The 21,437-nt window shown below is 46.2% G+C and overlaps 1 protein-coding gene across 1 annotated transcript in view; it reads right to left on the bottom strand.

The window, feature by feature from the left end:
• The window catches only part of CIMIP6 (ciliary microtubule inner protein 6), a 208,385-nt gene that overhangs the window by 63,206 nt on the left and 123,742 nt on the right, over positions 1-21,437 (bottom strand). The window contains exon 3 of the mRNA XM_069608233.1: positions 15,892-16,048. Coding sequence (XP_069464334.1) covers positions 15,892-16,048 — 157 coding nt within the window. The remainder of the gene's footprint in view (positions 1-15,891; positions 16,049-21,437) is intronic.

The following is a 21,437-nucleotide window of genomic DNA, read 5'->3' as shown; positions in this document are numbered from 1 at the left end:
CCTTTAGGGAGTTGGTTTGCAATAGACATGTTAGGACAAGGGAAGGTGGGTCCTCAAAGTCTTGTTGTCACTCGCACCAACCCATAGGTTCCTCAGCCGAAAATATTTTCTTCCGTCTGTAACAGCAAAGTTGCTCTGGTATCTCCAGCCTTCGTCCCCCCTTCTCTGCTGGCGCAAACCTTTCAAATTGGGGGAGATCTGCAGCTAGAATATCTTGTTCTGGGAGCCCTGACATGATGGCAACTTCATCTTTAAGCCGCTGGTTCCCAATGAAAAAGGTGAGTTTGCTTTTTGAGTAGATCTCCTGGTCCCCAGGCACACAAATCTCGGGCGCCAACCACTCCTGTGCAAGCCGAGTCAAAAAAGAGATCACCCTTTGACCCTCCACTTTGATTCCGAGGGAATACCATCCCCCTTACTCTTCCTTGGGCCAGCATCTCCCATTCCTTTGGTAACCTAGACACGCACGCCACAGACCCCACTCCCCATCCCTTTTTTCTGAATTCACTGGTAAACAATAACGTATATTCACTGGTTCTGGATATCCACTGTTTCTGGAGCCGAGTTGTTTGAGCTAAGACTCCCACATCCACAACACTTACTTGGGGCTTGGTCCAGTAGGGAGGGTCAATTGTCTTAGCCTTAGTCAGAACTACAATAAAAAATAAGGCACTCCAGTGGGATTCTGTTTTGACTGAATCATTTGAGATTGGTCTAAGAGTGCCCAGATTCCAGGCCAGTTCTTATCTTGTGACCAGCATCTGTACCATGCTTCACACCACCAAATCAGGCACTGGGAGACTCAACTGCATTACGTTTCATGCCGCTGTTAAGATACGTGGGCTGATAAATCACTGTAGCACAGCCAACTTCAGGGCAGCCACACATATGACCTCTTGGGGCATCCATTCGAGGGAACAGTACAGAAGGAGTATGTTCTCTGCGACATGGTGGGGTGGTCCAGTGGATCCCTCATATACCACCTCCAAGCTCAGCACCATGACATGGGTGGTGTAACCCTAACCCGGTGGCCAACCTAATTCCGCACACCCCCAGAGACAGGCAATGTTCTTTGTCACAGTCATCATCAATAAAAACATATTGCCTTGCATAACCAAGTCTGACATTGTAATCTGCTCAATTTGAAATCATGCCCCAGTTATGCCTGTGTGGGATTGAGAGGCTTCCAATGCAAGATGCAGAGGATGGCCTCTTGAGCCGAGTAGATTGCTGAATGAAGAGTCAAAAATTAATGTCTACCTATCTTTTCGACTTTCAAAGTAGAACAACCCAGCAGATACAACACCCCTAAATAACTTGATACCAATAGGGTATCGCTTTGATGTATACTGATCTCTAAAACAGCCTTTCAGAAAAGAAATCAGAATACAAATAAATTGTTACGCTAGAAGCTACCATAAAACAATCCTTTGCTGAGCGAGGGGATAAGGATACCCTCAATAAATTGCATGGAGGAGTCAGGTGCTCATTTAACTAAAAGGCCTAGAGTGCTATTAGTCAATATGTGTGGCCTGGGGAAACAGGGGAAAACCTCTAGCAGGTGACCTAAAGGCCAGGCAAGACACAACAAAGTGACATCCAGGCAAGACGAACAAGGCAACATCATCACTTGTGACTGTGGCTTTGCGGCCGCTTTTGTCCCCATTTCTCAATCCCTTCAAACCTCAGACATTTTGTCATCCTCTGAGCAAATTGCTAATTTATAAACAATCTCTCGCTCAAATATCCCTCATTATACGTGTGATCCCCTCATGCGCCCTATCTCACTCACAGACACATTGCTGCAGCCATTACAGCCCTTGCCATCAGGCGCCTGGCTATAATGGACCTCCTGTAGCATTTGCTTTTACTTTCGCACATCATTATAATTGTTTGTTTATAACAAGCTTAATACCAGGGAGTGGTAGCTAAGCCTGGGATCAGGATTCGAACCTGTATTGCGCTTCATTGTCTTGCTTCCAAGACACACGCATTGCCCCTGAGCTATCCTTCCTCACATGTGTCCATACCATCTTTACTGGAACTTTTTAATTATAGGTCACTCCCAGGGGGTTTTTGGTGGTGCCTCTCTAAAAGCTCAAATGAAAATTGTGTTCCAAACTAAATAAGTACCCAGATGTAGTAGAGGATTATTGGCCCATTTCGCTTAGGATTGTAGCAAAGGTCTTACAGCTAGTATTAATATAGTTGGTCCAGCTTTGATTTCCACTTACCACGTGAGATTCGTGAAGGGCACCCTAGCTTTAGACAACAACTGGATGCGATGCAAAGTCTTACATAATGCTACGATCTGTGAGAAACTATGGCAACCATCTCTATAGATGCAGAGGAAGCCTTCTATCGGGTGGAATGTGGCCACCTGATGGAAGTGCTGCTATGGATGGGCTTTAGCTCAGGGACAGTGGGGATGATCCAGCACTATATGGAAGGCTTTCCTCCACTGGCTTGGCTCTTGGCATCTTGTCAGGTGGCTACTGTCAGACTCGTGGCACGAGACAGGGTACTGCACTATCACTCCAATTGCATATTCTGGCACTCGACTCCACACTAATGAGGATCGAGAAGGAGCTTCAGATAAAAGATGTAGCTTAACGTTTATGCTTAAGCTGATGTAAGTTCTTATTTATGCAATTTACCTGGGAGAATCTGTCCCAGCTAGAATGTCAATGATTCAATAATATGTTAAAATTTTTACTTATAAAGCAACTCAGCCAAAACAGAGCACTAACCTTAAATAAAGCCCTCCCCCACCCTATCCAGCACAGTGTGGTCCTCTTGCATTAACTTTGAAGCCTGAGGGAATCCAAAATATGGTACTGGATTCGCCTTCACTTTGGAAAACGCTAAACATCTCAAATGCACTTACATGCTGCTACCCTGGTAGGGAAGATTGGAAATCAAATTGGTCTTAACACCAAAAATAGTGCATGTTCTTGCAAACATTCCACTTTTTGTCACAGCAGATTTAATACACTAGACAAAATACACACTGTTCATGGGGATAGGGTAAGTTAGACACTGGTCAGATACCCAAAACTGCAACAGTTGTTTGCTTCCCATTCTTTCAAGATCACCAAAGAGCTTTCAACTTCCACAAGACCAGCAAGTGAATCAGATCAAAGAGTTATGACATTGCCCTTCGTTCTATTAGGATCATTAAAAGGCTGCTCCTGGGCGGCCCAGGGCCTCTAAAGAGGCCACCTATGGTGTAGCTTTTGCATAAAGGTAGATGGAAAAGCAATTCCATGGTTCAGTTGCATCAAGAAAGGGCTACTCTTTGTTAACCAATGTCTTCACTACGCTTCCATGAAACCATTCACACAGCATAAAATGGAATTCCATTTAGAAGATAGTATTTACATTATTTACAGCTGAGCAAAGCTATAGAATCTTTACTTAAATTGGCGGCATTCGGAATAGATTACTACAGTCATGGTAACTAGACTCCACTCAAGAATCCAAGGGGTCGAGGTGAAAGCGTCACATTATTGTAAATGTCTTGGTTTTTTGATGTACGTTGTATTTTAAAAATGGTGACCAGGGACTGGCCATCAGGGGGCGTACGGATGAGTTCAACCTCTGTGTGAGTTCCATGCTCCCTGGTCCCATAAGTGGCCTGAGCCCCCACTTGTGGACCCCCAACCTAGAATAAATTTGAGAATATGTTGTGGGAACTGACCCCACTCCCATCTGTTGAAAACCCGAAGAAAATCGGTGCAGGGAAGCTAGAGAACTTCGAGCTACAAGTTTGGTCTCCCAGCTGCAGCCTGGTGCACGTGCTGCAACCGAAAGTGAAAAAGAGATTGGGCCCGAAGGAGACGGAGAAAGCCATACCCCGCATTGTGAGAGAGGCGATTGCGAAACTGCTGTGTGCGGAGGTCCCCAGTTGAACTGAGCACCTTTGAAGACTTCAGGGTCTCCAGATGGCGCACAGTACCCCTACAGCACCACGAGAGGAGAAGCGAGAGACGGATGCGCCTAGTCCCTACACAACGCTACAGAGGAACACCGAAAGTGGACCAGCAATTCCTGCCAGCTCATGCGGTCCTCTGCTGCGACCAACCGTCACTCCCTCCAGGTACCACAGCGCGATTGTCCCACTACGGAGCAGACACCCGCTGATCCCACGCCTGATCCCCTCTCCGCGCTGGAGCACCAGCCCTGGGAGCGGAACCCATAATGCAGACCCGACTTCTTGTGGAACGCCCTGCCGGCCTCCCCACTGTGACTGCCGTGGATGGATCCACCGCCTGGTGCAGGGCCCGAACGTGACGAGGCCCTGGGTGCACTTTCCCTGCAAGGATCTTCCCCACCCCCTCTGGGGAGATCTCAACGCCGCAACCACACCCTGCACTGAGAACCCCCCAGTGGTCTGCTGGCACAATTTCATAACGGCGTCAGGAGTTACGCTCCGGGAACGAGACATTCAGACTGTGACTCACAGCCTCAAAAATAACAGAGCTAAATATAGTATTGGCCCACAAATTAGCACGCTGACCTAACAACTACATGGGGTATAAACACCACTGTTGAAGAATGGTCCAATAAAAACCCTTGCACCTCCTGCACCATGAACTGGACCCCAGGCTCGATCCACCCAGCTCCTTGCACCGGTCACAGCGGACATATAAGGGAGTCACCAACCTTATATGGACCTCAAGTACACCTGGTACAGGTCGCCTTTGTAACGTATAAAGCAGAATTGGGTACCTTAGTGCCCAGAACGGCACATAGCTGGCACACACCAATGAGGAGGCAACCCACGATCCAAGCAAAGCAAGGCACTATAAGGCAAATGCAATAGCCAAGAACAGGGGTAACAAGAAAGAAAATTGTCCTGGACTCATGCTGAACTCTTCAAATCTTTGGACCTCAAAACATACGAGATCACGAGAGCACCATTTCCTCACAACATCATTTGCTCACTGAGGTGACTGAGAAACTGCACAGACTTCTCTAGTATGGATTAGAGAGGACCGAGCGAAGCACGCAGCGTGACCCTTCCAGTTTAATAGAGACCCTTGAAGACATCCACGCCCATGCGGCCAGCAAACAGATATGTGACATTGGACATGGGGTATTGAGCAAAAGGGACCCGAGACCCGGAGTGGAAGGGAAAGAACCTTCATATGTGATAGAGAACTCAACCGTTCGACAATAAGAGGAATAAGCAGTACCTCTACGCCATACGGACTATTCAGAATGACGCAACTCCAGTGTATACCTCGGTGGCCGTCAGGAGGAGACCACTTGGAGTACTGCTCTACGGAATCAGGGATAGTTCTCCTGTCATGTAAGAGGCCCCTGGTGCATGTAACTGTCCCTCAACGAGGCCAAATTCGAGTGGTATCCACCTTTCTAATGAGGCAGATACATCTGGATCCCCAGGAGATTGACTTGCCTCCCCCTGTCCTCTCTACTGGCTCCCCCCTTGATCAGACCATCGCTGATGGCTCAGATCTGGTAACGAGTTTGGTGCTACGATGTGCCGTCCTCGGAACTCCACTTGGACTCAGGGAAACAATCAAGACTCACTACGCGAGGGGAGACACAACTAGAGTGCCGGTGCAGCAGAGAATTGGAAGAGACAGAGGTATACTGGGAGTCCCAAGCTACTGAGAAAGCACCAGTAAAAGAACAGACACTTTACAATCCACTGCTTTTAATACGAATGGCATATGGACACACATCAAAAAATAGCTATGTACTCCTATATTCCACGCAACTCTGAACCAGTCTCGCACTCGGAAGTAGAGATGGCGGCATCCGGGACGGAAACAGCCATGACAAAAGCTGATGTAGCAGCTCTCTTGAGCGAGATGAAAAGCACGAGTTCGGATATTGGGAGTAAGATTGATAGGATTACGAATAGAATTGACAAACTTGAAGAACGACTTGATGGGGTGGAGCACATTCAAACTTCTCTCGATACGTTGGAGTCTCAAATGGACCAGAGGCTGGCAGACATGGAAACCCGGGAAGAAGAATTTCGCCTGAAACTGGACGATTTGGAAAATCACGAAAGGCGTAATAATCTGCATACCTTCGGCATACCGACCGGAGAAGGGGAAACAGAGCAGGATTTGAAAAGAACTCTCCATGCGCTTCTGAAAATCCTATTTGAGGACGACACAGTGGATGAACCAAAGGTCGATCGGATACACAGGGCAGGGGGAGCACCAGGTGGCCCAAAGACAGTCCTAGTGAGGCTTCATTACTATGCCGACAGAGCCAGGATCCTCGACAAGGCTAAGAACACCCCCCAACTCCCCCTTGACACAGCGAGAATTATGATCTACCAAGATTTGTCCTCATTCACCCTTGCCATGCGGAGAATGTGCATGCCCCTGACCAGGTGGCTTAAAGAAAAGAGTGTCCGGTATCAGTGGGAATACCCATTCTCTCTCACCTTTGAATGGGAGGGAAACACTGTGCGACAGCGAACTGCAAAAGTCAAAGACCTGCATATCAGATTTGATGGGCAACCAGGCCAATTAACAAAACCCGGAGGAGGATCGATGAGGAAACCGATAATGGCGTATCCAAGGTCCAAGACGACAGAAAATCCCAGGATCCAGAAAATATAGGAGGGTGAATGTCTCCCCGAATGCAGAACATTGATGCAGAGCGACACCAAACAGCATTGTGCACAGAAATACTGGTCCTGAGGCCAGCCCATGTTTGGGGTGGGGGTGGGGGGCCTGCTGGGGATCCCGGAGACATTAAAAGCGACACATAAAGCTTGATATCCACCAATGAAGGTGAGATGCAGAGGTGGTTGGATTACACAGTAGGAACTACGAAGGTATTATGTACGTGCTGAAGTCTGGCCTGGCCCAGATGTTTGTGTTCAGACGTTGTAGTGGGGGAAGGCCACTCCTGAAACAATATGAAGGGTTTACTTGTTTTTGTGTTGGGGAGGTGGGGGGAAGGGGGCTCAAGATTTGTTGAGGTATTTAAGGATGGAACCGTGGGTTGCATGATCCACACTGGTGGTCCGGGGCTGGCTAGGTGATAACACAGGTAGGTCGGACGCCGCGGGTGGGGGGGGGGTTGGGGGAAGGGGCTAGGGGAAAGGGGCTGGGCAGAGTTAATAATGTTCCAAATAGTGCTTAAGCTAGTAGAGAAATCATTAAACGATAGCAGTATATGGCCTCCGTACAGACAGAACAGACAGAGAAGTGACTATGGCAGTACTGTCCTCGGTTAATATACCCGAGCTGCTCAATGTTGTCACACTCAACGTGAAAGGATTAAACTCCCACAATAAGAGATCCCTAGTTAGTAGGGAGTTCAAAAGGGCACATCTAGATGTGCTCTTCCGTCAGGAAACTAAGTACATAAGGGGGGAATAACGCAAAGTCCTGTACTCCAGTATGGGCTCTGAATATTGGTGCTCTGGTCCACTGAGAAAGGAGGGTGTAGGCATGCTTATCAGGAAAGGACTCAACCTTGAGATCATTAAGACTTGGGCAGACGTCGAAGGGAGAGACAGTAGTAGTTGGCAGGACACACAGCACCACCTTTACCCTTGCCACACTGTATGCCCCCAATGCCAACCAGTCCAGCTTCCTGCAGCGCATAGTTCCTAAGATAATGCTGGAGGCAGCGGGTCATGTTATCCTGGGTGGGGACTTTAATCTGTGGGCGGACCCTATTATGGACAGACAGGCTGGTAACGCAGAAGCAGGCCCACCGCTTGATGGTGGCCACGCGGATGCGATGGGAATGATGCAAGTGTATGGTTTGCAAGATGCTTGCCGTGCCTCTCACCACAATGAAAAAGGGTTCACGTTCTATTCAGCCCCAGCCCCACATTCTACATATACTAGGATCGACGACTACCTGTATCTTTCGAAAGACATAAGTGAAGTTGTAAATACCTCCGACATAGTGCCAATCTCATGGTCTAACCACGATATGGTTATGGTCGATATCCGACTGAGTGCCCTTCCACAAAAAAACTCAAAGTTACGATGTAACAAATCCCTGTGGAAGGACGTTGTCTTTCGTGCAGAGTTGGCCCATGATATAGAAGAATATTTTAAGACTAACGATACGGGAAAAGTGTCAAAAAGAATGGTATGGGAGGCGGGAAAGTCAGCATGGGGAGGCCTCTTGATCAGGGAAGGCGCTGCGAAAAAGAGAGAGAGAGCCATAATAGAAAATAGACTGACGAAGGAGATTGCCCAACTAGAAGTAGTGGCGTGGAATACCAAGGGGACAGCGCGGAAAGAGTTGTGGAAGCAAGGCAGAAAAGAGAGGAGCTTAGGCGCTTGAAAGGGGGAATGGTGATACGTAAACTCCAGTTCCTCAGACAGAAACACTATGAAAAAGGCGATAAGACGGATGCATTGTTAGCAGCTAGATTGCAGGGACAACGAGCAAAGAGATGTGTTGCTGCTATTGAGGAGGATGGAGGGGCCTAGCCAACAGATCCGAGGGTTATCCCAGAGGCATTCGCAAACCTTTATGAACACCTATATACATAGGAAAGGGGACAGGAGGGGACTGAGCTAAATCAATATATGCAGGAAGTAAACAAGCCGAAACTCCCCCGAGAAGCAGTGGAGGGGATGGAGTCACCCATTACGGTGGAAGAGGTGGAAAGGGCAATCAAAAGGCTCTGATTGGGGAAAAGCACCAGGAAACGATGGTTACACGGCGGGATTTTATAAGAACTTTATGGCCTCCCTCGTCCCCTTTATGGTAGATCTATTTAATGACATTTTGCAAACAGGAGTGGCCCCTGATTCCTTCTCACAGGCGCTAATCTCGGTGATCCCCAAAGAAGGCAAAGACCCCAAGCAATGTGGATCTTACAGCCCCCATCTCCCTTCTCAACATAGACGCGAAGATCTACACCCGAATGCTAGCAGCCAGACTGGAGACACACATGCCGCTATTGATCCAACCCGACCAGGTCGGCTTCATTTTTGGAAGGCAAGGCGCAGACACAATGCGCAAAACCCTCCACCTGATTCATGAGTCGAAGACAATGACAGCCAACCCGGCGCTCTTGTCTATTGATGCTGAGAAAGCGTTCAATAGGGTGGAATGGAACTTCTTGGAGGCGGTGCTGGCGAAGGTGGGACTGGGCCCTGTGTTTCGTAGAGGGGTTAAGGCGGTTTATACATCCCTTAAGGCAGCAGTCATGTTAACTCAGAATATTCTAGGTGGTTTAACTTGAGTAGAGGCACAAGGCAGGGCTGCCCCCTGTCTGAAATACTGTTTGCCCTCTCAGTGGAGCCTCTTGCCCAGATGTTGAGAGCTGACCCCCAGGTAGAGGGCCTATCGGTGGCTGGAACGGAATATAAAGTAGCTCTTTATGCCAACGATATCCTATTTCACATTCAGAACCCCATGACATCCATACCTAGAGCTATGCACTTAATTGAAAAATATGGCTCGCTCTCGGGTTTCAAAATTAATAGGTCTAAATCAATACTGTTTCCACTACAAGAACTCACCGACGATTATGCCAACACTCTCTCATCGCTTGGCCTGGTGTTAGAAAATAGCACTCTTCGCTACCTAGGAATAAACCTGACCAAAAAGTTTGAAAATATGTACGAAGCAAATTTCCCCCAACTGCTCAATTGCTTCCATAAAGACCTGTAGAAATGGCAAAAGCTTACGATCTTGTGGATGGGGAGACTTAATGCAATCAAAATGGTCTGCCTACCGAGGTTCCTGAACCTGTTCCAGATGCTCCCTCTAAAACTTCCAGAAACATTCTTCAAAGAAGTGAAGAGGGCCATTGTAAAATTACTATGGCAAGGGAAAAGGCCAAGAATAGCGTATGACACTTTCACTCTACCCAAAGAGAAGGGAGGTGTAGGCCTCCCCGATCTCAAGCTGTATTATCACGCCGTACAATTGAGGATACGATCCCTCACTTGAGAGGGAGAAAGGATCTACAATGGGTGAAATTGGATAATCATAACCCAACTCCCGCCACAGTATCAGATGGCTATAGGTCCCTTACAATAAACGGTTGCATAGACTTCGGAATCATCCCATACTCGGTACAATATGGGAAACCTGGAAAGAAGGACGAACATGAAAGAAATCACCACGTGGCCCTCCCCATTGAGCCACATATGGGCACCAGACATACGTAAAGAAATCCCAGACCATGCAAGATTTCAATCATGGTATTATGCAGGTCTAGAGAGAGTTGGTCAGTTGTGGAGGGGTGGGGTCTTTCTCACGATTATGGAATTGGAGGAAGCGTTGGGGATTCACCCGCTGACGGTCTTCTCTTTCTTGCAGCTGAGGGCACTCTCACACAAAAAGAATGGCATGACAAACTTCAGAGTGATCTCACCCCCTTCGGAAAACTACTGGATACAATCTCCAATATGTATAGAGTGCTCTTGGATGCGGGGAGGGGATAAACCGACGGCTTAAAACAAAGGTAGGAGCGGGACCTCGGATAAGCACTCAACGCGGAGGTATGGGAAAAGATTTGTAAGGGAGCGTCTCAGGTATCTATTGCTACACAATACAAGCTGCATGCCATTAAGCGGCTGCATAATTGGCAGTACGACCCCTATAGACTGTCTAAAATGTTTCAGACCAGGAGCCCATTGTGCTGGCATCTGTGTGGGGAGAGGGCCGATTACTGGCATATGTGGTGGAGATGTCCCCAGGTCCAGATGTATTGGAACAAGGTTCTTGTGTGGATCAAACAGCTAGATGGGATCTCCCGGGAGACTACACCCCTCCTAATACTGTTTAACCTTGAGGAACATGAAGGTGAAGTGAACAGGGTAAATGGAATTGTGCCCCCCCTGCTCCTGACAGCAAGGGCCTGCTTGGTGATTAAGTGGAAAATGGACCAGGTTCAGAGTCAGAATGACTGGATTGGGGTAGCGACTAATATTTATACAATGGAACGAATTACCGCTGCCCTCCATGGGAGAGCAGCCAAGAATGAGAAATTGTGGATTGACTTTGTGAATGAATACCTGCCTGCTCCCACTTAAATGTTGTACAATAGAAGTGACGGTGGTTACTACGATGTATATTGTAATATTTGTGTTCAAAGAACTAGTTGTGCCTGGGCAGCCTGGGGCCAAGGAAAGGAATTCACTGTCCCACTACTACCCGATTCTGATAATGGACAAAGTAGTACCGTATACAACACTCATACGTACTGTAAACAGGTGGTAAACTCAGAGATGAAACTCTGCTCTGGGGTTGAGGGGTGCGGGTAGGAGGGGAGGGGGAGGAAAAAAAGGAGTTGGAAATGTAAATACATGGATAGAGCTACATTCTGTTGGCCGTTAAAAGAATACTCGATATGTAATCATATTCTAATATGTTTCAATCGCACCTGTAACTTGCTTATCTTGTTTGACAAAACTCATAAATTAAAAAAAAAAATGGTGACCAAAGGCCAATCCTTAGAGTCCAGCAATGGTGTGTCATATCCACAGTATGGACTGCTCCAATACCCCCGTACAGCTAAACATGAGTACACAAAGACACAAAATAAGGGTCCTACAGTTTATGTTGACTCAAGCAGAAAAGCCTAGCCTAAACCTAGTTTACAAAAAAGTACTGTTTGCTCTCTTTTGTCCTAACTTTTATGATACAATGACATTTGCAGTATACTTTTGAGTATTTACGAAACAGGGTATGCTCAAATTAACTAGTATACAGCTCAGTCATTTCATTTCTTTGGACTATACCTGTTAACAGTAGCAGGATCTATGGATTGTTGCTAAGGTGTCTTATGCTTTGGTATGTGTAGTTTCAATTCCTCCCCTTTCTCTTCCCCTTCAAAGCCCCCCCTTCCTGCTCAACCCATCCTAATGTCTTCCCAAGATAATGTAACTCTCGGCCCAGTGAAATCGGCCATGAATGATTTCCCTGCAAGTAGAGATATGATGATATTGGACAGCACTTTGAGGCTCCACAAGAAATGTGGTTCTGATTAGTTATGTTGTTTCCATATGTAACAATGTGAATTTCCTGTGTTTTGGGCAGAGAGCTCTCAGAGTAGCAGAGTCTTCTGCGTGCCCCATTTTAACTTTATATAAAGTCTTTTCTTTTACCTCACTTGCACTTGGTCCTGGTCTCATTCCCTACTGGGGTGTGTCCATTAGTGTCTCTTATTTGGTTATTTCACTGTGATTGTGGGGAATGCCAGCTTTCACTAGTCAAAATTATCATACTGGCCAAACTCTTTTACCTGTTCAGCACAATTCCGCTATGGCCGGGCAGACTCTTCTATGAGAATATAACAGGCGTCTGCTCTGCCTTGGTGTGGAAAGGCAATGTGAGGGCCAGCTGGCTGACACCTCACGCAACCTTATGAGCCGAGGTTGGGGGGAGACTAGCGGCTCCTGACTACGAGGTATATTACCTGTCCGCCCAGGCATATTATGCTGCGAACTGGGTGAGGGACACACCGCGAACCTCCTACGTGCATCTGGAAACGCAGGGGAAGACAAGGGCTGCATTGTTGCATAGGGTAGCCGCTGGGAAGAGGGGAAACTGCAACCACCTGGACCCGAAACCGACCACGCAACAAGCATGGACGAGATTAATACAGCAACCCTGAAATGTTGTCATGAACAGTCCCCAACTACCAATCTGGAATGCGCCCTACCGGGCCCTGTCAACAGCCACAGCACTATCTACACAATGGCGGGAGGTGGGTGTTATACAGTTTGGAGACCTATATCATAATGGCCTATTTAGACCCTGGGAGGACATCAAACTTCAGAAAGGGGATACCCCACTGCAGAAGCTGCAATATCTTAGACTCAGATCGGCAATTGCAGCTGCATGGGAGGGATTCCCACAAGAACCAGAGTTGCATCCATGCCTCAATTACATAACCTCCACTGCGACGACCAAGAAAACTCCAGCACTGTACAGAATGGCGTTGGAAACAAGAGGGGCACAGGTGCCCGATGTTAGGGGGGACTGGGAGAGAGACCTGGGGACCACATTCACTGATTCACAATGGTCACAGCTGTGCGGCCTCACAAAGCAGGGATCGCTTAACTCCAGGTTTAGGCTAATCCATTTTAAAATACTAAACAGAGTACACCTTACCCCAGCTCGCTTGAAGAGAATGTACGCAGCAGCCTCAGGGAAATGCCCTAGGTACAGGAGTGAAGAAGACGATCTGATAACACATTTTATGGTCCTGTGGGAAGCTCTCTGAATACTGGCGTGGGGTCTGCGAGACACTTGAAGCTATGGTGGAGCAGTCGATAGACTCGGAGCGAACGATATGCATATTCGGCTGTATACTCAAAATGAACGGGGTGAAGCACAAGCTCATTAATATTGGGCTCCTACTGGCTAAGCGCACCATATTAATGAGGTGGAAGAACAGGGTATCCCCAACAACGGAGGAATGGGTAAATGACATGGTGTGGGTGAATGACCAGGAGGAAGTATACTGTAGCTTACTTCCCTGCACCAGCAGACCAAGGTATATATGGGGGGGATTCCGCCAATATCTGAATAACAGGACTGATATAAACTATAGTGAAAATGGAACCGTGTAAATGCTCTTCAATATTGCATGCCTGTAAACTGCTTATATGATACTAACTGTGTAAATGTGAAACTGCTGAACTAATGCTTTGTGGTATTTTCTGTGCAACTTAAATAAAGTTTAAAAATAAAAACTGTCCATAACAGATGGCCAGCAGCTGGCAATGAGGATTCATTTCCGGTAGCAGGGAGATTACTGTGTAGCCTATTTCCTAATGTAAAATATTGTACACAGGATGTGAGAATGAATGAGTGGCCAGTGTTATCAGCCTGTTACTGAAGCTCTACTCAGAGCTGCGGCTGCTTTTGGAACTTCTCAAGCACCGTTCATATTCTTCTTCACTTTGGCTCTCCAGTCTTTCTATCCTCCTAATACGTCCACTAAGCTCTGCTTGGAGCCTAGTCTGAGGATTTGGTTTGCAGGCAAACTCGTCAGAGATGCCAGACATTTCTCTAGGTCAGTTATTTTCTCTTGAGATGGGACTGCAACAGGGTCGGACTGGCTTATACGGCAATAGCCCATGACCGAACCAGAAAAAGGTAAATGCTTGCGTGGGCCAGTTTTTTGGTCAAAGTGGGGCCATTTTTATTTTTGGCTACTGTGGGCCAGTTTGATGTGTTACTTCAGTATGCGGCTAATAGTTTTGCCCAGTGTTGCTGAATAAACATTCTTTAAAATGTACAATTTGCATCACATTTTATGGGTACTATTCCAGCGGCGTCACAAAAGGAATAAATTACCATTTGCAACTGTGGACCACTTTTGCGTTGGTGCCCAAGACATTTTTATGCCCCAGTCCGACCCTGGGCTGCAATGGCAGGGGCTTGGGTATGGTGCTCTGGGTGTTGGGTCCCTTGCTAGAAAGGGGTGGTGCTTTCTTCGCTTCTTGCTGTGCTTGTATAGTGGGGACTTCCCCCTAGGGATTCAGACTTGTCAGAGGCTATTCCCTGTTCCTTTTGGGGCTTTGCATAGGTGTATGGTAGAGGGAGAGAAGAACAGTAAAAGACAAGGGCAGCAGGCTATGAATGCAGGCGAAGATAGGCCAGAAATATCTCAGTGTCGCAATCTCTCAGTGCCGCTCAGTCACTTTTCACAAAAGTTCCAACTGACTGGGAGAAAATCTAGGACGCTTTTGAGAATTGCAGCCAGAGAATTGCAACCCAGATGCAGCTTTCCTGCCTGCAGTCTCTGGTCTCCGTCCTCCGGCACCAATGAAGAAAAAGCTACCCAGTGGTAGCTTCTGTTTATTACAGCTGGCTGGCTTTTGCTTCATTAGTGCCGCAAGGGCAAGCACAGGAGGCATCCATTTCACAAAATGGATGCCTCCTAGTGCTTCACATTTTTCAGTTTGAGCTTCATTTGCTCAATACTTTACATAGGGACTTTATTTAAAAATATTTTTTAGATATATTTTTGATTATAGGCCAACTTTTTAGCCAATAATATTTTAGACCGCACTATTCCTTTAACAGAATTGAACATGAGGCACAACGAGGTCACCTGATTGTGAGGATTTGAGGGTCTGCCGGGCAAGTTTATCAGGGAGTTTATAGGAGTACCTGGGTACTCCACCAGACCATCCCATTGCTTTTTATTCAGTCTGACTCAGCCAGTTGGTGCTGTGTGAGGGGGCAATCATGTCACAACACCTCCTGCCCCATATGTGTCCTACCTCCTTTGGTCCTTAGACCCCCTCATCGGAGAATAAAAAGGTAGATGTTCCTCCTTCAACACCGTAGCCCTGCGTCCAGCCTGTGTCCCGCTCACCAGCACCCACGCTCACCCCACATTACGGGCTTGAAATAGCAAAGCAAAGGGAGCCTTTGAGCAGATGGATATAGACCTGCCTTTGGGCTCCTGTGTGTTCCCGATATGTCCACTGGGATTCCAAACTTTCTCAGGTCCAGGGCCAAACCCACCACCTCACCTCAGCCAACAGATCTACTGATGCGGCTGCATGTGGCGATCGCCTGCCCAGGATGCCATCTGCAGGCCCCCGCCCGCACACTGCGCCCCAAAAGGGAAGGTGCATGCACCGCTTGGTTGCATCCGTCGATTCTGCCCAATCCAGGATCCTCACCCACTTTTCCAAATCCAATAAACTGTGCCCACTCTACCCCTAATACATAGCTGTGGGTTCAGCATGCCATCCTGAACTGATGTTACGTGAAGTGCATCGTATATTGCTGCAAATGCTACTGTTGCTGTGCATAATCCAACATTACTGATATGATGGATCAAGGACGTGTTACTTTGACAGTGCAAACCAATATACAATCAATTAACACACACGTACACACATCTTGCTTCAGTGAAACCACCCTACACACCAAGAAGAGTCTTACCTATGCCACTTGCAGGAACTCTGCTAGGTTTGTAGTGATGCGAATCGGCCGACAACGAACCGGACAGTCTCTGGAAGTCATTTCTTTGAGTCGTGTTCAGGTCATACTGCGGTTTGTGGAGATTTATGCTTGGTAGTTCACTCGTCCACCAATGTCCCTTTTTAATTCAAAGAAGAAATAAAGTTTGTACATGGTCTGAGCTGCGGCAAGAGCACATAACACATGATATTAGCAAGCAATACACAAGGAATGGATGACAGGCTTGGCAGTGGTGGTGAGCCAAACATCTGTTGTGCAGGCACACTAAACAGACATGAAAAGAAATGCCAAAGCCTAGAAGAGTTTGCTGAGCAAGATGGCTTAATAACTGACTTCTATTAATCTATTCCTCTCCAATTCTATTCTTTGAACTGTTGTCTAAAGGGTGGATTGAATTAGGGTGTTAAAGAAAGTGGGTACAATTGGATTTGCAATCTCAAAAGTCATATCAGCTCTAACATAGGGGCATTTCATGGAGACAATTTTCTCTTCTCAAGCTGGCCCCAGCTGAAACATCCCCCAGAGCGCATACAACTAGACATGTAAACAACATCTGGTGTCACTTACATACATGCGTGCATGAAGGGAAAGTGCCATACCGTGGTAGGTATGGGGGATACATTCGGAAGTGGCATTACTAGCATTGAAAGGATCAAACCATTCCTGGCAAAGCAACAGAGAGGGAGGGGTCTGCCTAGCCATGACATATGTTAGAGCTGTAGCAAGTCACCTTCGTAGAGGCCGATACGGTCTCATTCTTTCGAATACATACAATACATAAAATGGCCGCCACAAACGGCAGGCCTGGGTTTGTGGTGGAGCAGTTGCAATGGTGCTGAACCTGGAAATAGGCACATCATGCCTGCCTTTGTGTCATTACACTTTTAGATGGCTCCATCCAACAGCCAGAAACAAACAAAGTTACAGGAGTTATTGCGGTAGAAATGCTGCACTAAATCCAGGTATCTTAAGGAGAGATAACCGCCTGATGCACACCTTAATCCCGGTTCAATCTTTGTCCCTTTTTTAAAAGGTCCCATAAATTGTGGGTGGGGATTACTATTGAACAAGGGAACCCCATCCTCCACTATCACTTGCACTGCTGGGTCTTTCTTCTCCTTATTCCCTACATAGGGAGTCTGCTTCCCATTTAGGTGTGCCCCTTTACAGCGCGGGTTCTGTCTCAGGCATGTGCAGTGAGGCAGACATTGCTACCAGAGTGGGACGGGAAGGCTAGCGTATGCTCTTAGAAGGTGCCTGAGCACCATTTAGATTGGTGACTCTGGTGGAGAGCACTAATGCTCAGTATTAGTAGGGACTGGCGATGCTCTCGGCCTTTGCTACTACCTTTAAGGAGCAGACCTGGATAGCACCATGCAGACTGCCATCCTGTCCCAAGAACTTTCTACATGTTTCCACCAAAATAAGATTTTCGTGGGTCCTATAACCTATGATTTTGAAGGAGTAAAAACTAGTCCAAGGAAAGGAGTTTTATCAGGGAACATAGGTGGCCATGCTGATATCACCCCCTACTCCCTACTTTATCTGAAGGGCTGATTGGCTCAGTGTTGATTGTTTTCCTGAGTCTGTTAAAGAGAGATTGGCTAGTTAGCTATTTAAGCAGATATTCATAATTTAGGACTAAGCTAAAAACACTAGCAATCCCCCCAGTTAGGACCATTATTGCTGTATAGATTGGTTAAAGATTGCATTCCCTTTCATCTCTACTCCAGAGCATGCTCATTGCAGTTAATTACGTCATTTAGGGGTCGCCAGGGGTCTCCCTAGCGACCCCTTGCTACCCCTGTGGTCTGCCTTGCTACCCCTAAAAAAGAAAAACATATATCTTTTGGTTTTTTTACAAATTGAAGCTCGTGGGCTCTGGCCAATGTCATGTGGCTCTTTGTTTCTAGAGTGGCTGGCTTGCTTGATCGGGCTTCTTAAAAAAAAAAAAACAGGGGGTTTCACAATTGTAACACTTTGAGCAGTGACCCTAAATAAGAAAGAATAGGAATAACAAATAATTTGTCTTTGTGGAATTCTATACAATAATTGCTAGACTCTTTGATGGTTTATTTCAGGCACACTTCAGGGGGAGAGTCACTGATTTAGTCTGTTCTTAAACACCTCAAATTCACAATGCAGACAAAATACTCCAAAAAGCATTTAGAGTTTAATACGCATCCATTTCAGACTATGTATTTTGCTTTGCGCAAGTTGCAGTTATAGCATGTTTTTTTCTGCCAATACATATGGCGATACATTCTTGTATGAAATGTTTATCACGTTAAAGTGATATTGTACCCATATTTTTCATAGTGTACTTAGGAACAATGCTATGTGATGCCACTGTTTTGTCAAGGAGTAAAAGGTCATGTTCCATTGCTTACCGTGATGTCACTTCGGGGTGGGGTCAAATTACATCACTTCTTGTGATGTCATCGGAGGTCAAGGGTCATGTGATTTCACTTCTGCTATCCCTGGCATTTTGGTGAAATGACGTCCCTGATTGCAGTGCTGGGTTAGGGCGAGTGCTTCCCGGCCTTGGACCAGCGCAGCAGTTGCCAACCTGGGAATAAATCACCAGCTGACTACATGCCTCCATGCGTCTAGGTTCTGGTTGTGCTGAATTTATTAACAAGTGCAATCCCTTATGCCAAATGGACACCGGGGGTGCAGACCATTGGAGGAGGACTATAAACAAGGGCCTGCTCAGGCTGAAATAATCAGACCCGTCATTTCAAGACAGTTTGCCCCTGATTCATGGAATTATTTGCACGTAAAACACAGATTTGCGCGCCATTCTGCCCGAAAATCCCCATACCTCAAACGGGGATTTTCGGGCAGAATGGCGCGCAAATCTGCGTTTTACGCGCAGATAATTCCATGAATAAGGCTGTTTATATGTTATTATTTTGTAAAGCAGATACATACTGCGCTCAGCCTCTTTGGACCAACATTTCAGCATGTGCTTTTCACTATAAGAACTCCTCCCCGTATACTCTACCCGTCCGATAGGTTCTGTAAAAAAATATATTTTTCTCATTGTTTTTACAGCCTATGAGATTGATTAATATGCATTGGTGAGTCAATCCCTAGATAATGGAAATTCAGAGGCAATGCTTGTTTTCTCTCCCCCACAGGAGCTGCTACATCCAGCTTTGGCGCTATCTTCAATGGCGAGGCACGCCCACTAACAATGCTATGTGCAGGACTAGGTAGCTAGAAATGACCCGACATGCACCAGCTATCCCACACCACACCGCTGTGCTTAGGTTACCCAATTCTCTCTGGCACAATGACCTCCCAGAAATGATCACTTAGAAGGGTTGCCCTGGTAGAGCCAAGTAGAAATAGCAATATAATCTACTCCATGAGTGTGCTCTGACTCGGGAATGAGGTTCTTTGCTGACAGTGCACATTGCGCCAACAAGAAGACCCCACCCCTGAGTGGTAGAAAAAAGTATATAATGAAGAAATACCAATAGTAGCTTTGAAAATGGTACAAGGAAATTATATACAGTGTCGAAGAAAAAGACAACTATTGCAAGGATTGTAGAAGTAGAGGATCAGCTCACACTGGTGTTATTGTCCTATGCATGTGGCGACAGAAGAATATGAAATATCAGCGGTAATCAAATGGGCAATAAAAACAACGACATACTTATTGCTGATCAAAACTGCCTTCCAAATGCCCCGACCAAAGGAACCAGTGGTTCAGAGAGGGACGGCCCTCACTGTCCCACCTGCTACCCTCCGCCCTCCCCAGGCAACACGCTCATCCTTGCTAAGCTCCTCCACAGCACTTGGGTTTACAGGCACCATGATTCTGCTGCACAAGGTGGAAAAACAAAAAGCAGGCATGGTGCAACAACTTTACAGAGTAGACGCCAAGGAAACAGGATGGGCCCGACATGCAACAAGGGAACAACGCAACAAGCGACATGCAACAAGCCTACACGTCATCATGTAATGCTCACCTGGCCAAAATGGCAAAAGAACTAAAAAAAAAGGGTGTTTATCAGATCAGTCAAAAGTCGGACATCTTCACATGTGCACAATACGCTGAGCCCACACACACAGAAATAAAACACAGTACAGCATTGTGTAACCAGGCCTGTAAGTGTTCGAAGAATACCACACACCTTCCTCTCCTTGAAGAAGAATCACCTGCTAACCGCTGGAAAGACTGTGGCCCACCTTAAGGTTAGGACATGAAATGAGACAACATATGCACAAAATAATGGCCATTTCCAAACAATGGTACATTTCCAGACAAAAGAGGTTACTGCACAGCCCTCCCTTAATTCGTGGAATATTCTACAGTGATTAAGATCCCTCATCACCATCTACACCACCCTATAACCCACAACCACTTCCCCCTTGTTACAGACCCGTCCATCGCTGGTTTCCATAGCACTCCCCATTACCATCGCCACTGTCCAATGGATCGGAAAAAAGGATTTCCTTTCATCACATCCACCTGCATCCTCACTTTCACCAAATCTCCAAATCTGATCTCCAACCTTCTGACCACATTTCTCTCATCAAAGTACACCATTCTCCTGTCACCAATCTCTTGACACACTCCAACAAATGCACCTATTTACAAGCAAATATTACCAAGAAGAGCAAGTATAACTCCCAGACCTTTTGCATATAACTGTACATATAACTTTGAAGCATTCTGTACATTCTAAACCTCTATCAAAATTACATATAGCCAGATAATTCAATCAAATGAAAATTGTACAAATGCAAATTAAGAATCAACCCAAGTGAGAAAAGCATTTATCAAAAATATTAATATTTATTCTTGCCAAATGGTTGTAAAATAACTAAACACTGAGTAGACAATTCTACTTTTCACACATTCATCTTCATCAATCCTCCTATTGCTAAACTAAAAACCTAGAACTATAAAACAATACCAATTTAATTGATCATATCAATACAAGTGTTCATCCATAAACAGTTATTTATGGTCAAAATACATCAACCATCACTACATAGTTTCGGCAATCCAGTTTAAAGATTCTGCCTTCATCAGGACAAAGGATATCTGACATACAAAATCAGTGGTATGTTCTTTTCTTTAACAGAAGTGTGGGAGCCCCTCTTCCGAGGACAAGCATGGTTCAAATAATAGGTCCTACAGCATGTATCCCACTCATGAGAGTCTACAAACAAGTTTCAGCTCGCTGGACCCTACACAAAGGTAAAGGATCCATTTCCATATCAGTCTGGTACCTCCCACAAGGACAGTCCCTTGCCGAAATGCAAGACAATTATCCTCTGAACAAGAGCACCATCAGCAAAACCAGATACGGTTCAGCCTTGTTGGGCCTCTACAGTGAGGTGAAATCGAGTCTCTCCAAGGCACAGTGAGCAAGGGGTTCATGTCTGGATTACCCTTAGTTATTTAAGATGAAAAGGTCCACACTGAATCAGCATACAACCTCTGGAACTTAATTCAAAGTAGTTGCATAAATTGGAATATTTTCATG

Source organism: Ambystoma mexicanum, chromosome 4q, assembly GCF_040938575.1.
Source record: "Ambystoma mexicanum isolate Mex_15411 chromosome 4q, UKY_AmexF1_1, whole genome shotgun sequence".
NCBI classification, from domain to species: Eukaryota; Metazoa; Chordata; class Amphibia; order Caudata; family Ambystomatidae; genus Ambystoma; species Ambystoma mexicanum.
Note: the sequence above shows the minus strand (reverse complement) of the source record. Positions and strands in the feature narration are given on the sequence as shown.